This window comes from Crocodylus siamensis, chromosome 2 (assembly GCF_052110815.1).
Source record: "Crocodylus siamensis isolate JL-2025a chromosome 2, ASM5211081v1, whole genome shotgun sequence".
Lineage (NCBI taxonomy): Eukaryota > Metazoa > Chordata > Crocodylia > Crocodylidae > Crocodylus > Crocodylus siamensis.
In genome coordinates, this window is record NC_143396.1 from 196,109,968 (window position 1) to 196,124,985 (window position 15,018).

The following is a 15,018-nucleotide window of genomic DNA, read 5'->3' on the forward strand; positions in this document are numbered from 1 at the left end:
AAATACATCATGCATGTCTGTACATGTCTCTATGGTGACACTGTTACTGCACCGTACGTGTAACATGTGGCGATTTTTAGCAGCCAGTTCACCATAGAGGCACACTATACTGGGGGAGCACGTCATTACAGCGGCATAGCTGTTGGTCACGTGTAGCATCTGTGGGCATCTATATCACTATAGTACATCACATGTAGGCATGCCCATCAAGAGCTAATTTCTCATTTCTTGAAACGTGATCATATGCAGCATTTTAAAGAGATATTTAACCCAAGGAAATACAATGCTTGTTTCTGTTCTCACACTTGCTTTCCATTAGTCTATGATAACTTCAACTTCTTCAGTCAAGTTAGTCCTGATTTACCTTTGTGTAAAAGGAGAACACCACCACACATGCATATTTTCATAGTGGAAATAGTATATTAATGTGGTGTGGAAACAGTCTACAAAAGGGTAGAAGGTATAAGTCAAGGTTTAAATACGAAGCTGTTGGATAGATGGCTGATACCTAAGAGATGTCTGTTCAAAGTTGGAATATTTGAAGCTTGCTTTGTGGCACTATCTCAGAAATACTTCTATGGAAGACATGGGGTTTTTTTGTTTGGTTGGTTTTACTCACTGGGTGCATCTACACATGCATTTTACTTCAGAGTAAACTAATTAGCTCTGAAGTAAGGCATCACAGTCTACACATGCACTGGTATTAGAGTGCAATAAACTCTGCTGTAAAATAGTGCCATTCCCAACAGTACTATCTTATGGCAGAATGATTTACTGCACTGAAACGCATATGCAGATGCTGGCCACAGGCATACATTACACCCAGGCAGCAGGGGGCCTGCTCTACCCTAGCTCAAATTGCTGCTGTACTGGGTGCACATGTAGATGCTGCACCTGGGAGCAGTTTACTCTGACTTAAACTGCTCCAGAATGTATTGCATCTTGCACCCAGTATGTACACATGCATTAAGGCACCTTTGCTACTGCACATTAAGTTTAATACTTCTAACAAGAGGTACTAGAAAAAAATGGATGATAGCCAGCACCAAAGCACAGCAGCAACAGCACATGGTCTTTTTCTGATGCTTAATGGACAGTAGATTAATTCTACTGCACATTAGCATGATTTTCCTATGATGTGCTAATGCTCAGTAGAGTTAGTTTACTGCACATTAAGTATTTCATGTAGATGCACCCACTGTGCTTTAAACTAATGCAGTTTAACTGGACTATTACAACATCTGCAGAGGATAGCAAGCTAGGAGGGGCAGTGACAGGAAAAGTTATCTTGCAAACTGTCTAAAATCAGCAAGATGAAATTCAGTAAACACAAGTGTAAATGTGCTATGGTTAGGAAAAAGAGATCAAATATATAAATACAAAATGTGATATAACAGACTAGCCATCCATTCTGCATAAGCAGTTCATGTGATTCTCTTGCAAAAATCTCATTCTATAAATAAGTACAAGAGTGTCGTATGTAAGACACTGGAGGCGCTCAAGTTCTACTCGCTGCAAGTGAACATGAATACTATGTTCAGTTTTGGACACCATACCCTAACAAGAAAGAGCCAAGATGGAGAGCATCCAGATGAGGGTCACAAAAATGATAAAGAAAGCAAAACCTACAAAGAAAGGTTGAAGGTGAACAAAGGAGAACAGGAAGAGTCAGTAGCATAATAAAGGGGGCAACCCAAGTAGCAGTCCCAGGTGCTGACCTGAGGCAGGGGATGGTGCCAGGAGAAGAGGCTGCCACCATGCCACTGCCCTGACTATGCTGGGACATCAAATTATGCCTCAGGTAAGAGGGGACATGATGACAGCCTTCCACCATGACAAGCAGGGGCGGGCAATTATTTTAGGCAGAGGGCTGCTTACCGAGTTTTGGCAAGCCATTGAAGGCTGCATGACAGGCAGCCATGGGCAGATAAATATTAATTTTCTAAAATTTTTAGGGACCCCATGGGCCAGACAGAATGACCTGGCAGGCCACATCTGGCCCACATTTTAAACTATCCTTTACACCCCTGATGTAAAGGATGGTTTAAGATGAAGCACAATGATCAATTATTCTTCAGGCCATCAACTATTCCTCAAAAGGGAGTAACACAAGAAGAAATCAACATAGTGTGCAGCTGAAAAGATTTAAATTACGTATTCAGGAAGAGATTCTTAGCTATAAGGCTAATTAAGCACTAGAAAAGGCCACCAAGAGAGATTGTGGAATCTCTGGCACTGGGGTTTTTTTCCTTTCCTCTTAACCCAAAAACAAAACAAAAGCCAAAAATCAACCTTAAACAACAGGTTAGATAAAAAATCTGTCAGGGATGCTCTCAGAATATATATTCTGTCTCAGATTAGGTAAATGAACCAGATGATCCAGCATACCATTTCTGATTCGACATTAATTCACCAAACCAAGCTTACAAAACTATGTATGCATGCTTTGGCTTTAAGAGATACCTCTGGTCTGTACAGATAGTGTTCTAATCTTAACTGCAGTCAATCAGTGCCTGATTGTTATGCTCTGGTGTAATTTGCCTTCAAGTTGTTCAGCTTTTTGTACTAAACAATTTGCAGTGTGGCTAAACATTACAAAACAGAAAGATCAGCAGTCTGTGACAACAACAGAGAATGGCCTAAATAAGGCCGATGCAACATGCCAAATGTCTAGGACTTTGCATTCTACTGTGATAGAGCAGTATAATTACCACCACCATAAATGAGAGCTCTGTCACTAAACCACTCAGACTTCTGCAGTTGGTGTTTGTGTCTTACCTCCAAGGAATCAGAACTTGTGGCAGAGGTGATATCTTTTATTAGGTCAACTAGATATTTGCAAAAAAAAAATTCTTTATTTGCAAGCTTTCGGGCATACTCACCCTTCTTCAGGCATAGAAAAAAGCAAAGATCGTAAAATTTCTCCCAGGGGGAAACGAAAAATCATATTTCACAGGATAGATAAAAAGGCTCACATTTCTGTGAAATATGAAACATCATAACCAGCAGAAAATATAATTCTACATCCCACTTAACCACCAGACAACTTTGAGGCAAAAAAAACTACTCCAACTTTTATCAGAGCCTAAGTTGCACTAAATGAACCATTCCAACCAGAAGATCTTACAACATCTTCAGCTCTCTGGTGTTTTCCAACTATTGGAAAACAACTAAATTGTTTTCCAACTATTTAAGTTGGTCTAATCAAAGATATCAGGTTCACCCAAAGAACCTTGTCTGCCTATGTCCTCAGGCTAACACGGCTACAACCTACACCCCTGTAAGCAGTGATGATGCATTTATGCTGTAGTTCAAGACTACCAGCATCCCATCACCAGTTTTTGTCGTTAACAAACAACTGAATTTTTTGAAAACTGAAAATAAAATTAAATTGGAATGATTGCATCCATATATAGTTATAAAGCACTACAGTCGGTATCCTTAATGGAATATTTATTCTTATTTTAATGCAACATGACACGTGCTCAGTGACACTGTTCATGAACTGCCCTCTACCACCCTTGACAACAACCATTTTAGTTAAATAACCTGGATGCCCTTCACAAATTAGTTTGAGTCAAACAATTTACAACTGTTAAGCTTTCACTGCCATTTTACCATTTTCCAAAGGGCAACTGTAGAAAATAAAAGAAAAATCTACGTTACAACTCAATTTTTTGAAGATAACGCATTATCATATTTCCTTTTTTAAACAATTTTATTTTTGGTCTTTCAGTCTTTGAATTTTTTTTAGATACAACAAATAGTTATGATTTTCCTCTCAGTTTTTATAATTGATTGAGGTTCTAAGGCTCTACTGAGCCCTTTGTTGTTCCTATTTTATTCCAGCCTAAAAACCAAGAAAAACTTCAATGGCAAATCAGTCCAATTCTCAGCCCTTGATAGGCAAGTATTTTCATACAATGACTGAGAACGGAAGGTAGATTTGAGTTTTGTCCATAAGTATTATGATCCTCATCCACAATGTGGAAGTCGTTTTCACAAGATTAATGGCATGGTATACACATTAGAAGTTTGTGAATGTGTGCATCTTCTTATTATAGTTATACCACAGGCTCACATTTTAATAAATGAAGCTCTTATTCTCTGGTTTCATTATATCAACACAACATATCTAATTGCATGGCCACACTTCATAAAATGTGACTATGAATCTGTGAGTAAACATAATTTAATATGAATATGGGGATCCATGTTAATAGTCCAAAACCATAATTAACTCTTCTGTCGTTATTTAGTACATTTTGAGGGGATTTTTGCTGAACTCTGATCCCACCATTTGAATCTTTCACAAAAACCTCATTTTTTCCCCCACTGACCAAATAAACTATTGGTTATAAAACTTTCGTGTAAATTGTTTTTCAGTTTTTACTTCATTTGGTAAATTGTTTGTACATGCCTAGTGTTAAAACCATAATGCAAGAATTGGTACAAACCTGATACAGCATTTAAATCTCTCTTTTTGTCTCTGGGTAATGGTACTTGTCATGCTGCAGAAGCGTGCAACAGTCATATCTGTACTTAAATCTGTTATGAATTCAGACATCATAGGTAGATGCTTACCCAAAGAGCAGCAGTTAATTGTATCAATGCAGGGGGAAGGACTATGAGTACTATTTGTGTCGCAAAAATATGAATTTAGTTATGCACAACATTTGAAATATTCATTTGACAATTAAAATGCTGATTTCAGCTTGCAAGCAGTATAATAAAACTAATTAAACAGCTTAATAATCATCCCTCCACTGAGATCCATTAGGTGTTTTGTGCTATTTAGAAATTTTCATTTACTACCCACTCTCTACTGGCTTGAAAATTGCTCTCCACTTCAGCAAAGCTTGGAGAGATTCTCACTCTATTATGCTGCAGACAAACACCTGGAATTAGTATCTAAGCTCATGCACCATGTTTCTCATTACCAAGTGATGGAAAAAATTAGGTACTAGCATTAACAGGACACTAAGGGCAGAATTTCACCGTGTGTGCCCAGATGGCAGCCACCCAGCTGCATAACTGCCATTTTGCAGTTCGCAATCCAGCTCCCCATGCAGTGTGAATGCACAGGTCACAAAACTGTACATGGCAATAAACCCATGACTAACAAGAAGGGAGTTCAAACCTGAATCTCTGATGACCACCACACTGCTCTAACCACTAGGAAACAGGTAGGCCATTAGGGAATGTTTTCAACTTTGGGGTCTCACTTTCTAACCAAGAACCCTATCCACTCAAAAACTGGGGCTAGAAAAACTAGGAGGGTACTCCTTCTGGCCATATTTTGATCCTTTTAATCACGTTCAGTACAAGATACAATTAAATTGCAGCTAGCCCTCTAGCCTAGGTGTGGGCAATTATTTAGGCTGGAGGGCCACTTAATGACTTTTGGTGAGTTGTTGAGGGCCGCACACACAATTAAATGGTGAAGATATCATTTTAACAAGTAACAGATTTTTAAAAATTATATGCTAAAAATCAAACTTCTACTTTAAAATATTTTAATTTTATTTCAAAAAGTATTTTTTGTTCTGATTTATGGGTTTTTGACTAATGTATAGAGAGGAGATTGCATAATATCTCAAAATAAAATCTCTCCCCCAAGGGAACCAAAACCAGTCAGCAGGACAGCAAAGAAAGGATGCCCCCCGCACCAGAGCCCTGCCACTGCCCAGCCACCCCCCAAATCATAAGGGAGTTCCTGCCTCAGCCTGTACCCTGACACACCTCTCAAGAGTAGCTTGCACCCCATTTTGCCCAGCCCTACTCTTATCCAAGGCTGGCGAGTTGGTTAGTCCTACCGTAGCCAAAGAAACGGCTATAGAACGTACTGTATTTCCCACACATTCTGTTCAACAAAAAGAAATATAAAAATCAAAACAAAGAGATTAAATTGCCATCATCCCATTTGTTTTGATCAGCAGCAGAGACTCAATTTGTAATATCTGAAGTCCATCAAAATCAAGCTTATGCAGCTTGTACATCTTCTGAAGAAGAGCATGCACAGAATGCTGAATAAAGTTATGCTAATACTGCATCATACCAATAAGCTAGAAATTTCTATATTTGCACAAGCTGGTATTCCATAATAACGGCACCCTGTTAAATCAACCATGCTGTGGGATAAAAGCAATAGAGCAACAGCTCATGGAGCATCTCTCACCTGAAAAGTCCCTGCATGGTCTTCTTCTTTGTCTCCCTCTTTACCCTCCTTCAGAGCAATCAGTGTAAATCCACGAAAGTAAGCAGGTGTGGCTGCTGACAGTGTTACTAAAGAGAAACAAAAAAAGAGAAAACTAATTCTGACTGTGAAATCAACAGCCTACACAACACTTCATAGCTTAGTTTAAATGTGTTAATTTAGTGCTAATGAAACCTAAAAAGATCAATAGCATGCAGTAGAGCAGGTAGAGTACAGGAAGGTTCAATCCAAATTTCCATGCAAACTCTGCCAATGCATGCAATATTTCTGTTATTTACTGCCCCAGAATTTTCTTGAAAACAGACAACCAATCTGCTCCATTCCACAGAGATTTCTGATGTGGAGCAATTTCTCTTGGAGCCTTCCCCATAATACAAGCCAGGATCTAGTCCTTGACATACAGAAGTTTACTTAATTATAAAACAAGTTAAGAATATTTTATCCATATCCCTGGAGCTAAACTATGCTCATCACAGTACCTGGACTGATGGATAACTTCATTCTAAACCACCATTTAATTCGCCTTATCATTCCATTCCCAGGGTTAAACAAACCTGTATTCAATTTTATAGCTGCAATTAACCTCTAGGGACTATCACCAGCTGGGGACTGTTAGAATACACTGCACTTCAGCAGCACCTTCTCAAACATCCTTATCTTTGCTCCAGCCTGCCCAGAAAAGCCTCCTATGTCTCTGAAGGTATGTGGATTTGTTTTACTACCCTGAGATATACCCATGTCAGAATACTCTCCGACTTTTATTAATGCACAGAAGTTGAGCAACAGCTCAGGTACCCAGAATACATCCCTGAGCACCGCTCTCAGGAACATATCCTGCTTACTTGCTCCAGCTCTCACACCAAACCAAGGAATGAGGCAGTAAAATCTGGAGTCATCCCCCACCTCTGCTCTGAATCCTCTGTCTCATACTTGTTTGAGAGCAGCACTGTGGGAAGCCCTCAGGGCAACTCTGCTGCTGTGTTTAGTGTGTGCGAGTTAGAGCAGGTAGGCCAAGGGTGTTTCAGGACAACTCCTTGGCACCTGAGGGAAACACTGTAGACACACTACCAGATGTCTCCTAGTGCCTTGTGTATGGCTTGGGTAGTACCACCAACGCAGAGCTGCAAGCCAAGGTTTGTTCAATAATTTTAAAATTCTCTAACTTTTTAAAAATTTCCTGGAAAAAAATTCTGATCTGGATGAGACCTGGCATGTGATGTTTCAAAGAAAAAGATTTTTTTTTTTTTTTTTAAGGGAAAAAAATAAGTGCCATTCTAAGTGCCATTCCCAGCATTGGGCTTGCACTGTTATAGTGGCTTCAGCTTTAACTGTGAAGTCAATACTCTTATTTCCTTGTATCTTTACACTCTTAAATCCTAGTTGGCAGTATGAAAACTGGAGAAAACCTTGGTTCTTTCTGAACAACTGCTACCATCAATGCTGCTTCACAGAAAAGTATCCATGGTAGCCTCTCTCTCCCACACACAAACAAGCCACCAGGGGTTGAAATAAAAGTCTGATAGTAAACCATAAAGGGTTTGCATGTTCAATATCCAAAAGCACAGATGCGTATCTGGAGCATATGTAGTTCTCTTTGACCTAGAAATGAGAAACTAGAAATGTAACAGGAACAGCATTTATCAACATATCTCTAGTGCTACTTGGTTTTATTTGGGTCAGACAACCGAAAATAGGATTTCTGGTTACATTCCTGTACATCTGTTCAGGCATGAAGAAGTGAGGAATAGAGAGATACACAGAAATTAAACAGAGAGTTAACTGAGTTAGCATGATTTCTGCAAGAAAGTGGACAAAGAATAAATTAATTTGTTTGCAAATATCACAAATGAAAGCACCATGTTTGACTCATTTGATCCATGAGAGTTATTTGTACTCACAAATAACCTAACTAATGCAGGGTAGGGAGCCTGTACTCAAAGATCCAGGAGGTCCCATTCAGTCCTGTATACTGATGAATATGTTGGTAAATCCCAAAAGTTTCATGATTTAAGTTGTTTTCATTCTTTCCTGAAACTTCATTACCAAATTACAAAATAGTGATTGGTACACTTGTACATATGTAGGTAAAATGCTAACAGAAGAGGGTCCCAGCCTTTTGGCTTCTAAGTAAATGGCTCAATAACAGCAATCATAGTTAGTCTTCTGCATTAACAGCAACAAACTTAGTTCCATCCTCTATTTTCTTATGAACTTCTTCAGCAGTAGGTAAATCTAAACAAAACTCTAGGGCCAGATTCTCAACTAGACTAAACACAGTGAAATCAAATAATCACAGTGAAATCAAATAAACACCCAGAGAAATCAAATAAATTCATCTTTATTACACAAACTGAAGAATTACTGGTCCATAGAATTTAGTCTCCATAAAAAGTGACAATAATAACAATGCCTAGAAGTATAAAATTACCCAAGGATTACATACAATTCCAAAGAAATGTCTAAGTACATTGTGAAAAAATGGTATTTTTAGGAATAGCTAAATGAACATGAATTTAAGAAGATAAACTCAAGTGTGCTCCAACTCAGGGCAAATGTATAGACAATATATCAGAAAATAGACAATATATTATTTTTCTAGAAAATAAAGAGTCCAATATTACAACCCTATTCTGAAATTAGGAAATATACATACAGGTGTTAATAACTATGCTGCATAGTCAGGACTGTCTGGGAATAAAGTCTGATTTTGACTCCAAAATGAGTTATATTAATATCTGCCCAACACTCATTGCCCCAATGAGTTCAGACAAATAGTTAAAAACGTGCTTAAAGCTGCCCCTGTGCAGGACTAAAATACAGTCAGTATGTTCTTGTACCACTGATGATGCAGGAGATATGTGAGAAGCAAGTGTTTTTTTGTGAAACATTTTGTTGGACCAGCTGTATAGTTAAGAGAGAAGAGAGATGCCTATAAAAGCAGTGAGCTAGATAAAGATGCTTTCCTAAATCAGTACCTATATTTATTGTGTATGTATTAGTGGGCACCCGAAATACTCAATGCCAGTTTTTGAGTGCTTAAAGTTGACAACATGAAAAACAACAAACAGCCAAGAGGTGGTAATCTTCTAGTGGCTATGGAACAAGGCCAGAATAGACATGGCAACATTGTTTTTCTATTCTTTTATTGAGTCTTTAAGCTACCCCATCTGCTAACAGAACATTGCTACAAAATATTATTTGAAGGATTGTTTAATAAAGAGGCTTGTACTGGCAACTGGAGTAAGTCCTGTTGTATTAGCCCTAAAAATATTTACCCCTATGTGGTCCTGCACAGCTGTGATTCTATATGATGCTGGAATCTGAATTGTATCTGGCTCTTGCAAAAGGTGGGCACTTCCTTCTTGAATGTTTGAAGTCTTTTTCTTGAGGGAACCAGGATATAGTTAGGACACTAATACAACTGTAATACACATTCTAGACATTGTTTTGTAGGTGATCTGGGGCAATAGGTGGTTACCACCTGGACTAATTGGTTGCCATTTCTTAGACAGCAAGACACTAAAGTAAGGAACAGTTAAGTCTCAAAATGAAATGTACACCAAGCGGAAAGAATTTCTGCTTTTTACTTTTCATGGTAAGATTGCATTGCATTGGTTCATTTTGTCTACCTCTCCCCTTTCCTGCAAGGAGAGACACCCTCCCATCCAAGTTAAATGCAATGTGATCAGTTGGCTTTCAGCTGGGGAGCCATACTGTGCAACTCTCATTTAAATGAAGCAAACCCATGTTGCAAGCTGCACAAGAGGCAGCAAACAGTGTTTGCTATCCTGTTAATGCCACCTATTTTCCTCCTGAATGAGATGCGTGAGAAGTGCCCAGATCTGTGTAAAAGAGTGTATTTATTAGTTTTAAAATAAACAAACCAGCCTGTGTATTGACAGATTAAGCACAGGAGTGCAAACTTCAACATTACTCAAGAGTGAAGCACTTGGAAAACCAATGCAAGTGGAATAGGCAATGTTTATCCAAATGGGTCCTTGAAAACTGTTTATTCTCTAAAGAAGGTGAACAGATCTGCAGGTGACCACTCCATCAGCACCAGAAACAGCATCCCAACATAAAGTGTACTCAAACAAATCATACTAGCCCCTTGCTTGCTCCCCTCAATAACTTTCAGGGTTTTAAGGAGGGAACACAATTTGCATTCATGTACTCGTGTGAAAAATCCATATTACAGACTTTTCTATGCATGTATTTAGGCAGACAAATCTCCTCTGGCTTTTTTATTAAAAATAATTCTGTGCAGCTTCTAACAGAGCTAATGTCTTAGCAGGATCAACAGAACATCCAGGCTGGGACCAATTACTTAAAATTATTTTTGTTTCAGAGCCTATTACCTTGAATCAATTTTTAAAGTTTGAGTTTGATTACCAACAAGCAACTCAGGAACAGAACAGAAATTAAAAGCACAGCAACTAGTGTCCCTGTCTGTGTGAAGGGGAAGAGGAACAACTGCAACACTTATGGGCTGTATTAACTAAAGGCAAAAGGTTTGTGCCTATGGTCCTCAACTTCTTTGTCACTCATGTTATCACCTAATGCTGGAAGCCAAAAGGACCACACTGCAGTAGGCAATCTGCTTTACAAGAGGGAGGAGCTGTGGCAAGAGCAGCTCCTCTACTACAGCTACCATGGTGGTTCTCAACCTTTTTTTAGACTCAAAACACCCCTGGGCAGACTTGAGGCACCCCTCAGAAAATACAACTCTTAGTTTTCACTGATTTTTGACTGCAGAAAAATAATACAGCAATGCCTCTGTTGCAAAGAACTCAAAAATACCATAACAGGGCAACTATGTTATAGCTATTGAAATCTCCAATTTGAAATCTCTGGGTTCCAAGTCATTAATCATGTCTGCATACCTAACACTGCTAGCACACCATCATACTCTTGAGAAGGATCTCAAGGCCATAGCACCCTGGTTGAGAATTACTGAGCTACCAGGGAGAGAGAGGGGAGTGAGCGCCTACCACCCTAATGCCAGAGTCAGAACCTCCAATAAAATATGTGAAGGGCCATCCCAGGTGGGGGGAGCTATTCCTGCTTTCCTATAATTAGGGAAAGAAAAAGGGATCTCCAGCCACCAGCGCTACCTCTCTTCTAGGGAAGGAAAGGGCCTCAATTATTGCTGCCTTTCTCTGATATACCAAGGGAAATAGGGTGAGGGTGGGAAGGTAATGTGGCCAGAAGAAGGAATACGCTAACATCTCACAGAACACTCTACCACCATGTCAGGTTAAAGGGCTCTGTGTGTAGGTCCCCTTTGTTCAGATGAACTCTAGGTCACCAAAGGAGAAGCAGCCTGGAGAGGAGGGAGGCCCAGGGACTTCCAAAGATAAATGAAACCTGTAAACTATACTACCCCACTCCACTATACTACCCCACTCCACTGGAACAGCAGTAGTTTCCAATATTACAGAGCCAGGCTCTTACATGGATTCCCCCTGGCAGCGACACAGTGGAAGAAACATAAGGATTGGGGTTCCTGAAGCTCTACAGGTGGTGTGCCAAGGACCCAGATTGGGTAATGTTAACTATGGACCCATGGCAACAGCTTTTAATGTGCATTTGGCTTGGACTCAATCCAGGTTCTGAGAACCTTCTGCAGTGTTGTTTCTCTGGTTATTTACAGAAAGCAAAACAGTTGGTCCTTAATCTTACAGCTCTTCTTATCACATAAATTCTTTTTACTTTTACAGCATGGAAGGATACTTCTAATTTCCCAGTAGAATCTACTTTGAAAAAGCAGCTCAGGAATATCCACTTTTAAAACTTTGTGCGGTGTCCTCATATTGTACAAAAATTAACTCTTGTGTGACTGATAAGTACACATCTGGTAAAATGTATTACTCTCCTTCCCATACTTCAAAAAGCCTTCTTAAATACCACTTACTCAGATGTAGGTGTGTCATCCAAAGACTGAAGTAAGCAATGGGTACTTTTACTAAGCTTTTTGTGCTACATTGTAACATGCTAGGAATGAGAGCACTAAAGGAGATAAAAAATAAATTAAAGTGTATACTATATTAATTGACCTAATGTAGCCCCAAAATAGGATTTGTAAATTTGGAAGTCCGATTTTCTCTCTCTATCTTAGAAAGAAGCTAGAAGAAGCCAATAACATTTTACAGACAGTATTTAAAGAAAATCTGTAGATTTGTCATTGCCAAAGAACTGGAGTCTTCTCTGTAGTGCAGCTAGAACAGATACAAAACTGACATACAATCTGAAGTCATGCAGACTTAAGTTACCAGTTCCAGATATTTAAAATGTTACTCATTTGTGGGAAACTGCTTGAAGAAAAGCATGGTACACTTTATTTATAACATCTTTCCTCTATTTGAAGAAAGGTCATAAGAAATAAGAGCCTGATCTTCAAAACAGGTTCATTAAGATTGTGAATGGGTTCATTAAAATTGTGAATGGGTTTAAGCCTAATGATTATATTCTGGGAGAAAAGAAAAGTACACACTTTTTTCCCCAACTTCTACTGAGATTCTTATAATCATCCAGTGGGAGATCATTGCTCTTTACACTGACTCTAGCTAAAGGTCAAGAGAAGTGGTGGGAGGGACCTGGAAGCCCCTATACCTGGAAGAAGCTATGAAAGTACAATTGGTTTTCCCTAACGGATGATTTTGCTGATGTTCTATTAATTAGCTTGTTATTAGAGATGAAGCACCTAAAAGGTATAATCGGTTTCTTTTCAAAAGACTAATTAAATATAAAGTTACCAGTGCATGCAAGGGTATTTATTTCCAAACGAATTGTATGCTAAGACAGAGAAAGTGACTGGAGAGGCTTTCACCTGTTAATTAGAGAAATATACCGAGATGTGTGATGTGTTTAGGAGTTCTTTGCCAGGATTATCTGTGCAATGCTCAGCCCAGAATGCATCCCCAGGACCCTTATTTACGGTGCTTATTAGCACCATCTCTCTCTTTCCTGCTTGTACCATCTGTTCATTTCCCCAGCAAAGGGAAAAAAAATGGGGCGGGGGGGGAGAATAAACGTAAGTGGAAAATGTGGGAAGTTGGCAGCCTCCTGCATCACTGTTTACCCAGATGCTAAGTCATTACATTACCATACATATTTCAAGGCAAAGACAATTAGCATCCAGTTTGGTAGCCCTTGCACTGAGTTAACCCCTTTACACTGGAGGGAGTTGAGCTGGGAGAGCTCAGGGCAAACGGGGTAGGGGGGAACCTATCACGGATCAGGTGGCCTCACAGTGCCATTCAAAGAGCAAGCAAAACGCCGGGAAAGGCAGATCCCCTCCTTAGCAAGAAGTCCGATATGAGGTGGGGGAGCAGCGTTACTGTGAAATACAACTCACTTGCTGTGAAAGCATCCGCAGCATAAGCGGTGCATGGGGAGGTAGCACACTGCCTCAACTACCTACACACTCAGTCACACAGATCACTAACACCCCTCAGATCACACACACACACACTCACACACCTCCAGATGACACACACCCCAGATCCCTAACACACCCCAAGATCACACCCCCCAATCCCTAACACACTCACACACCCCCAGATCTCATCCCCCGAGATCACTAGCACAACCCCAGATCACACACACAGTTCACTCGCACACACATCCCAGATCACTACCACACACCCAACCACCCAGATCTTCCCCCCCACCCCCCACTTAGTTTCAACGCCTCTTATCTTGCCCTTCCTTCACGCTTATGTCTTCGGACCTGCGGGGCTGCCCACCCCCAAAAAAACCCCACTTACCCCTGTAACTATTTCCAGGCTTGTAAAATTCCGGATCTCCCTCTACTCGGAGGCTAAATTCATTGTACCCTTCTCTCCGGGTGCCTTGGGCTCGCAGGATCCGGCTGCAGTATCCTTCGGATTTCGTGGCTTTCTCCAGGGTCTCATCCGAGAAGCCCAGGGCCACTGAGGGAAAAGCCAGAGCCAGCAGCGGCAGGACGAGGAGGGCTTGCGGATGAAGTCCCATCCTCGGGGCTCCCAGCAACTTTGTTTGCTCGCCGGGACTGGCTCCCCTCACGCACAGGTTGGAGGAGCGGGCGCGGGGAGCGCGGCGCGCGGGGCGGGGCGGGGCGGGGCGGGGCGCGCGGGGACCCGCTCAGCCGCCGCCGGGAGGAGCGGGGGGAGGGCTGATCTTGCCCAGATCCCGAACTGAAGTGCTGTTTTGTTTCAGAGCTTGCGATTAGCAGCTCGGCAATGTTGACTTAGCCGCGCTGAATTCACAGGCTTGGGGGAAATCGCAGAGAGCACGGGGGACGCTGGTGTCTCCAGGAGAGAGGGGAAAAAAAGGAGCCTCAGCTGGACGGACTGGACTGACAGACCGGGCATGAATCACCCGCATTCCTGCCAGAGCCGGGAGTTACTGGAGGGATAAAAAGGCTCCAAGAGTCCCCTGATTTCTCCCTCTGCCGCCACCACCGCCCTGCGAGCCCCGCAAACACCGCTCCGCGCACATGACCCCACGTGACCCCCGAAGGCTTGACAAGCGCCGGGCCCGGCGTGCAAACCTCCGCCGGCACCCCCCCGCGCGAGGGCCGGGGCAGCGGCCAGAGCAGGGGCGCCCGATTCACTACCGTCTCCTGCAGTCGTGCTTCACAGGCGAGGTGCGGGCTCTCTCACGCTGGGGACAGGCGCCTCCGTGCAGTGAGCCGCCCAAAACAGCAACGGGGTCCCAGGCTTTGTTGCAGAGTGAAGCTTATGTTACTGATAATACGGGAGGGTATAAAGGCTCCCACTGAGACTGGCCCCCATTGTGTTGGCTGCAATGTGGAATCA

The 15,018-nt window shown here is 41.3% G+C and overlaps 1 protein-coding gene across 1 annotated transcript in view; it reads right to left on the reverse strand.

The window, feature by feature from the left end:
- The window catches only part of SPON1 (spondin 1), a 375,349-nt gene extending 361,035 nt beyond the window's left edge, over positions 1-14,314 (reverse strand). The window contains exons 1-2 of the mRNA XM_090032775.1: positions 13,987-14,314; positions 6,179-6,285 (exon numbers count right to left, since the gene is read on the reverse strand). Of these exons, the coding sequence (XP_089888901.1) occupies positions 6,179-6,285; positions 13,987-14,212 (333 nt within the window). The 5' untranslated portion in view covers positions 14,213-14,314. The remainder of the gene's footprint in view (positions 1-6,178; positions 6,286-13,986) is intronic.
- Between the last annotated feature and the right edge of the window lie 704 nt (positions 14,315-15,018).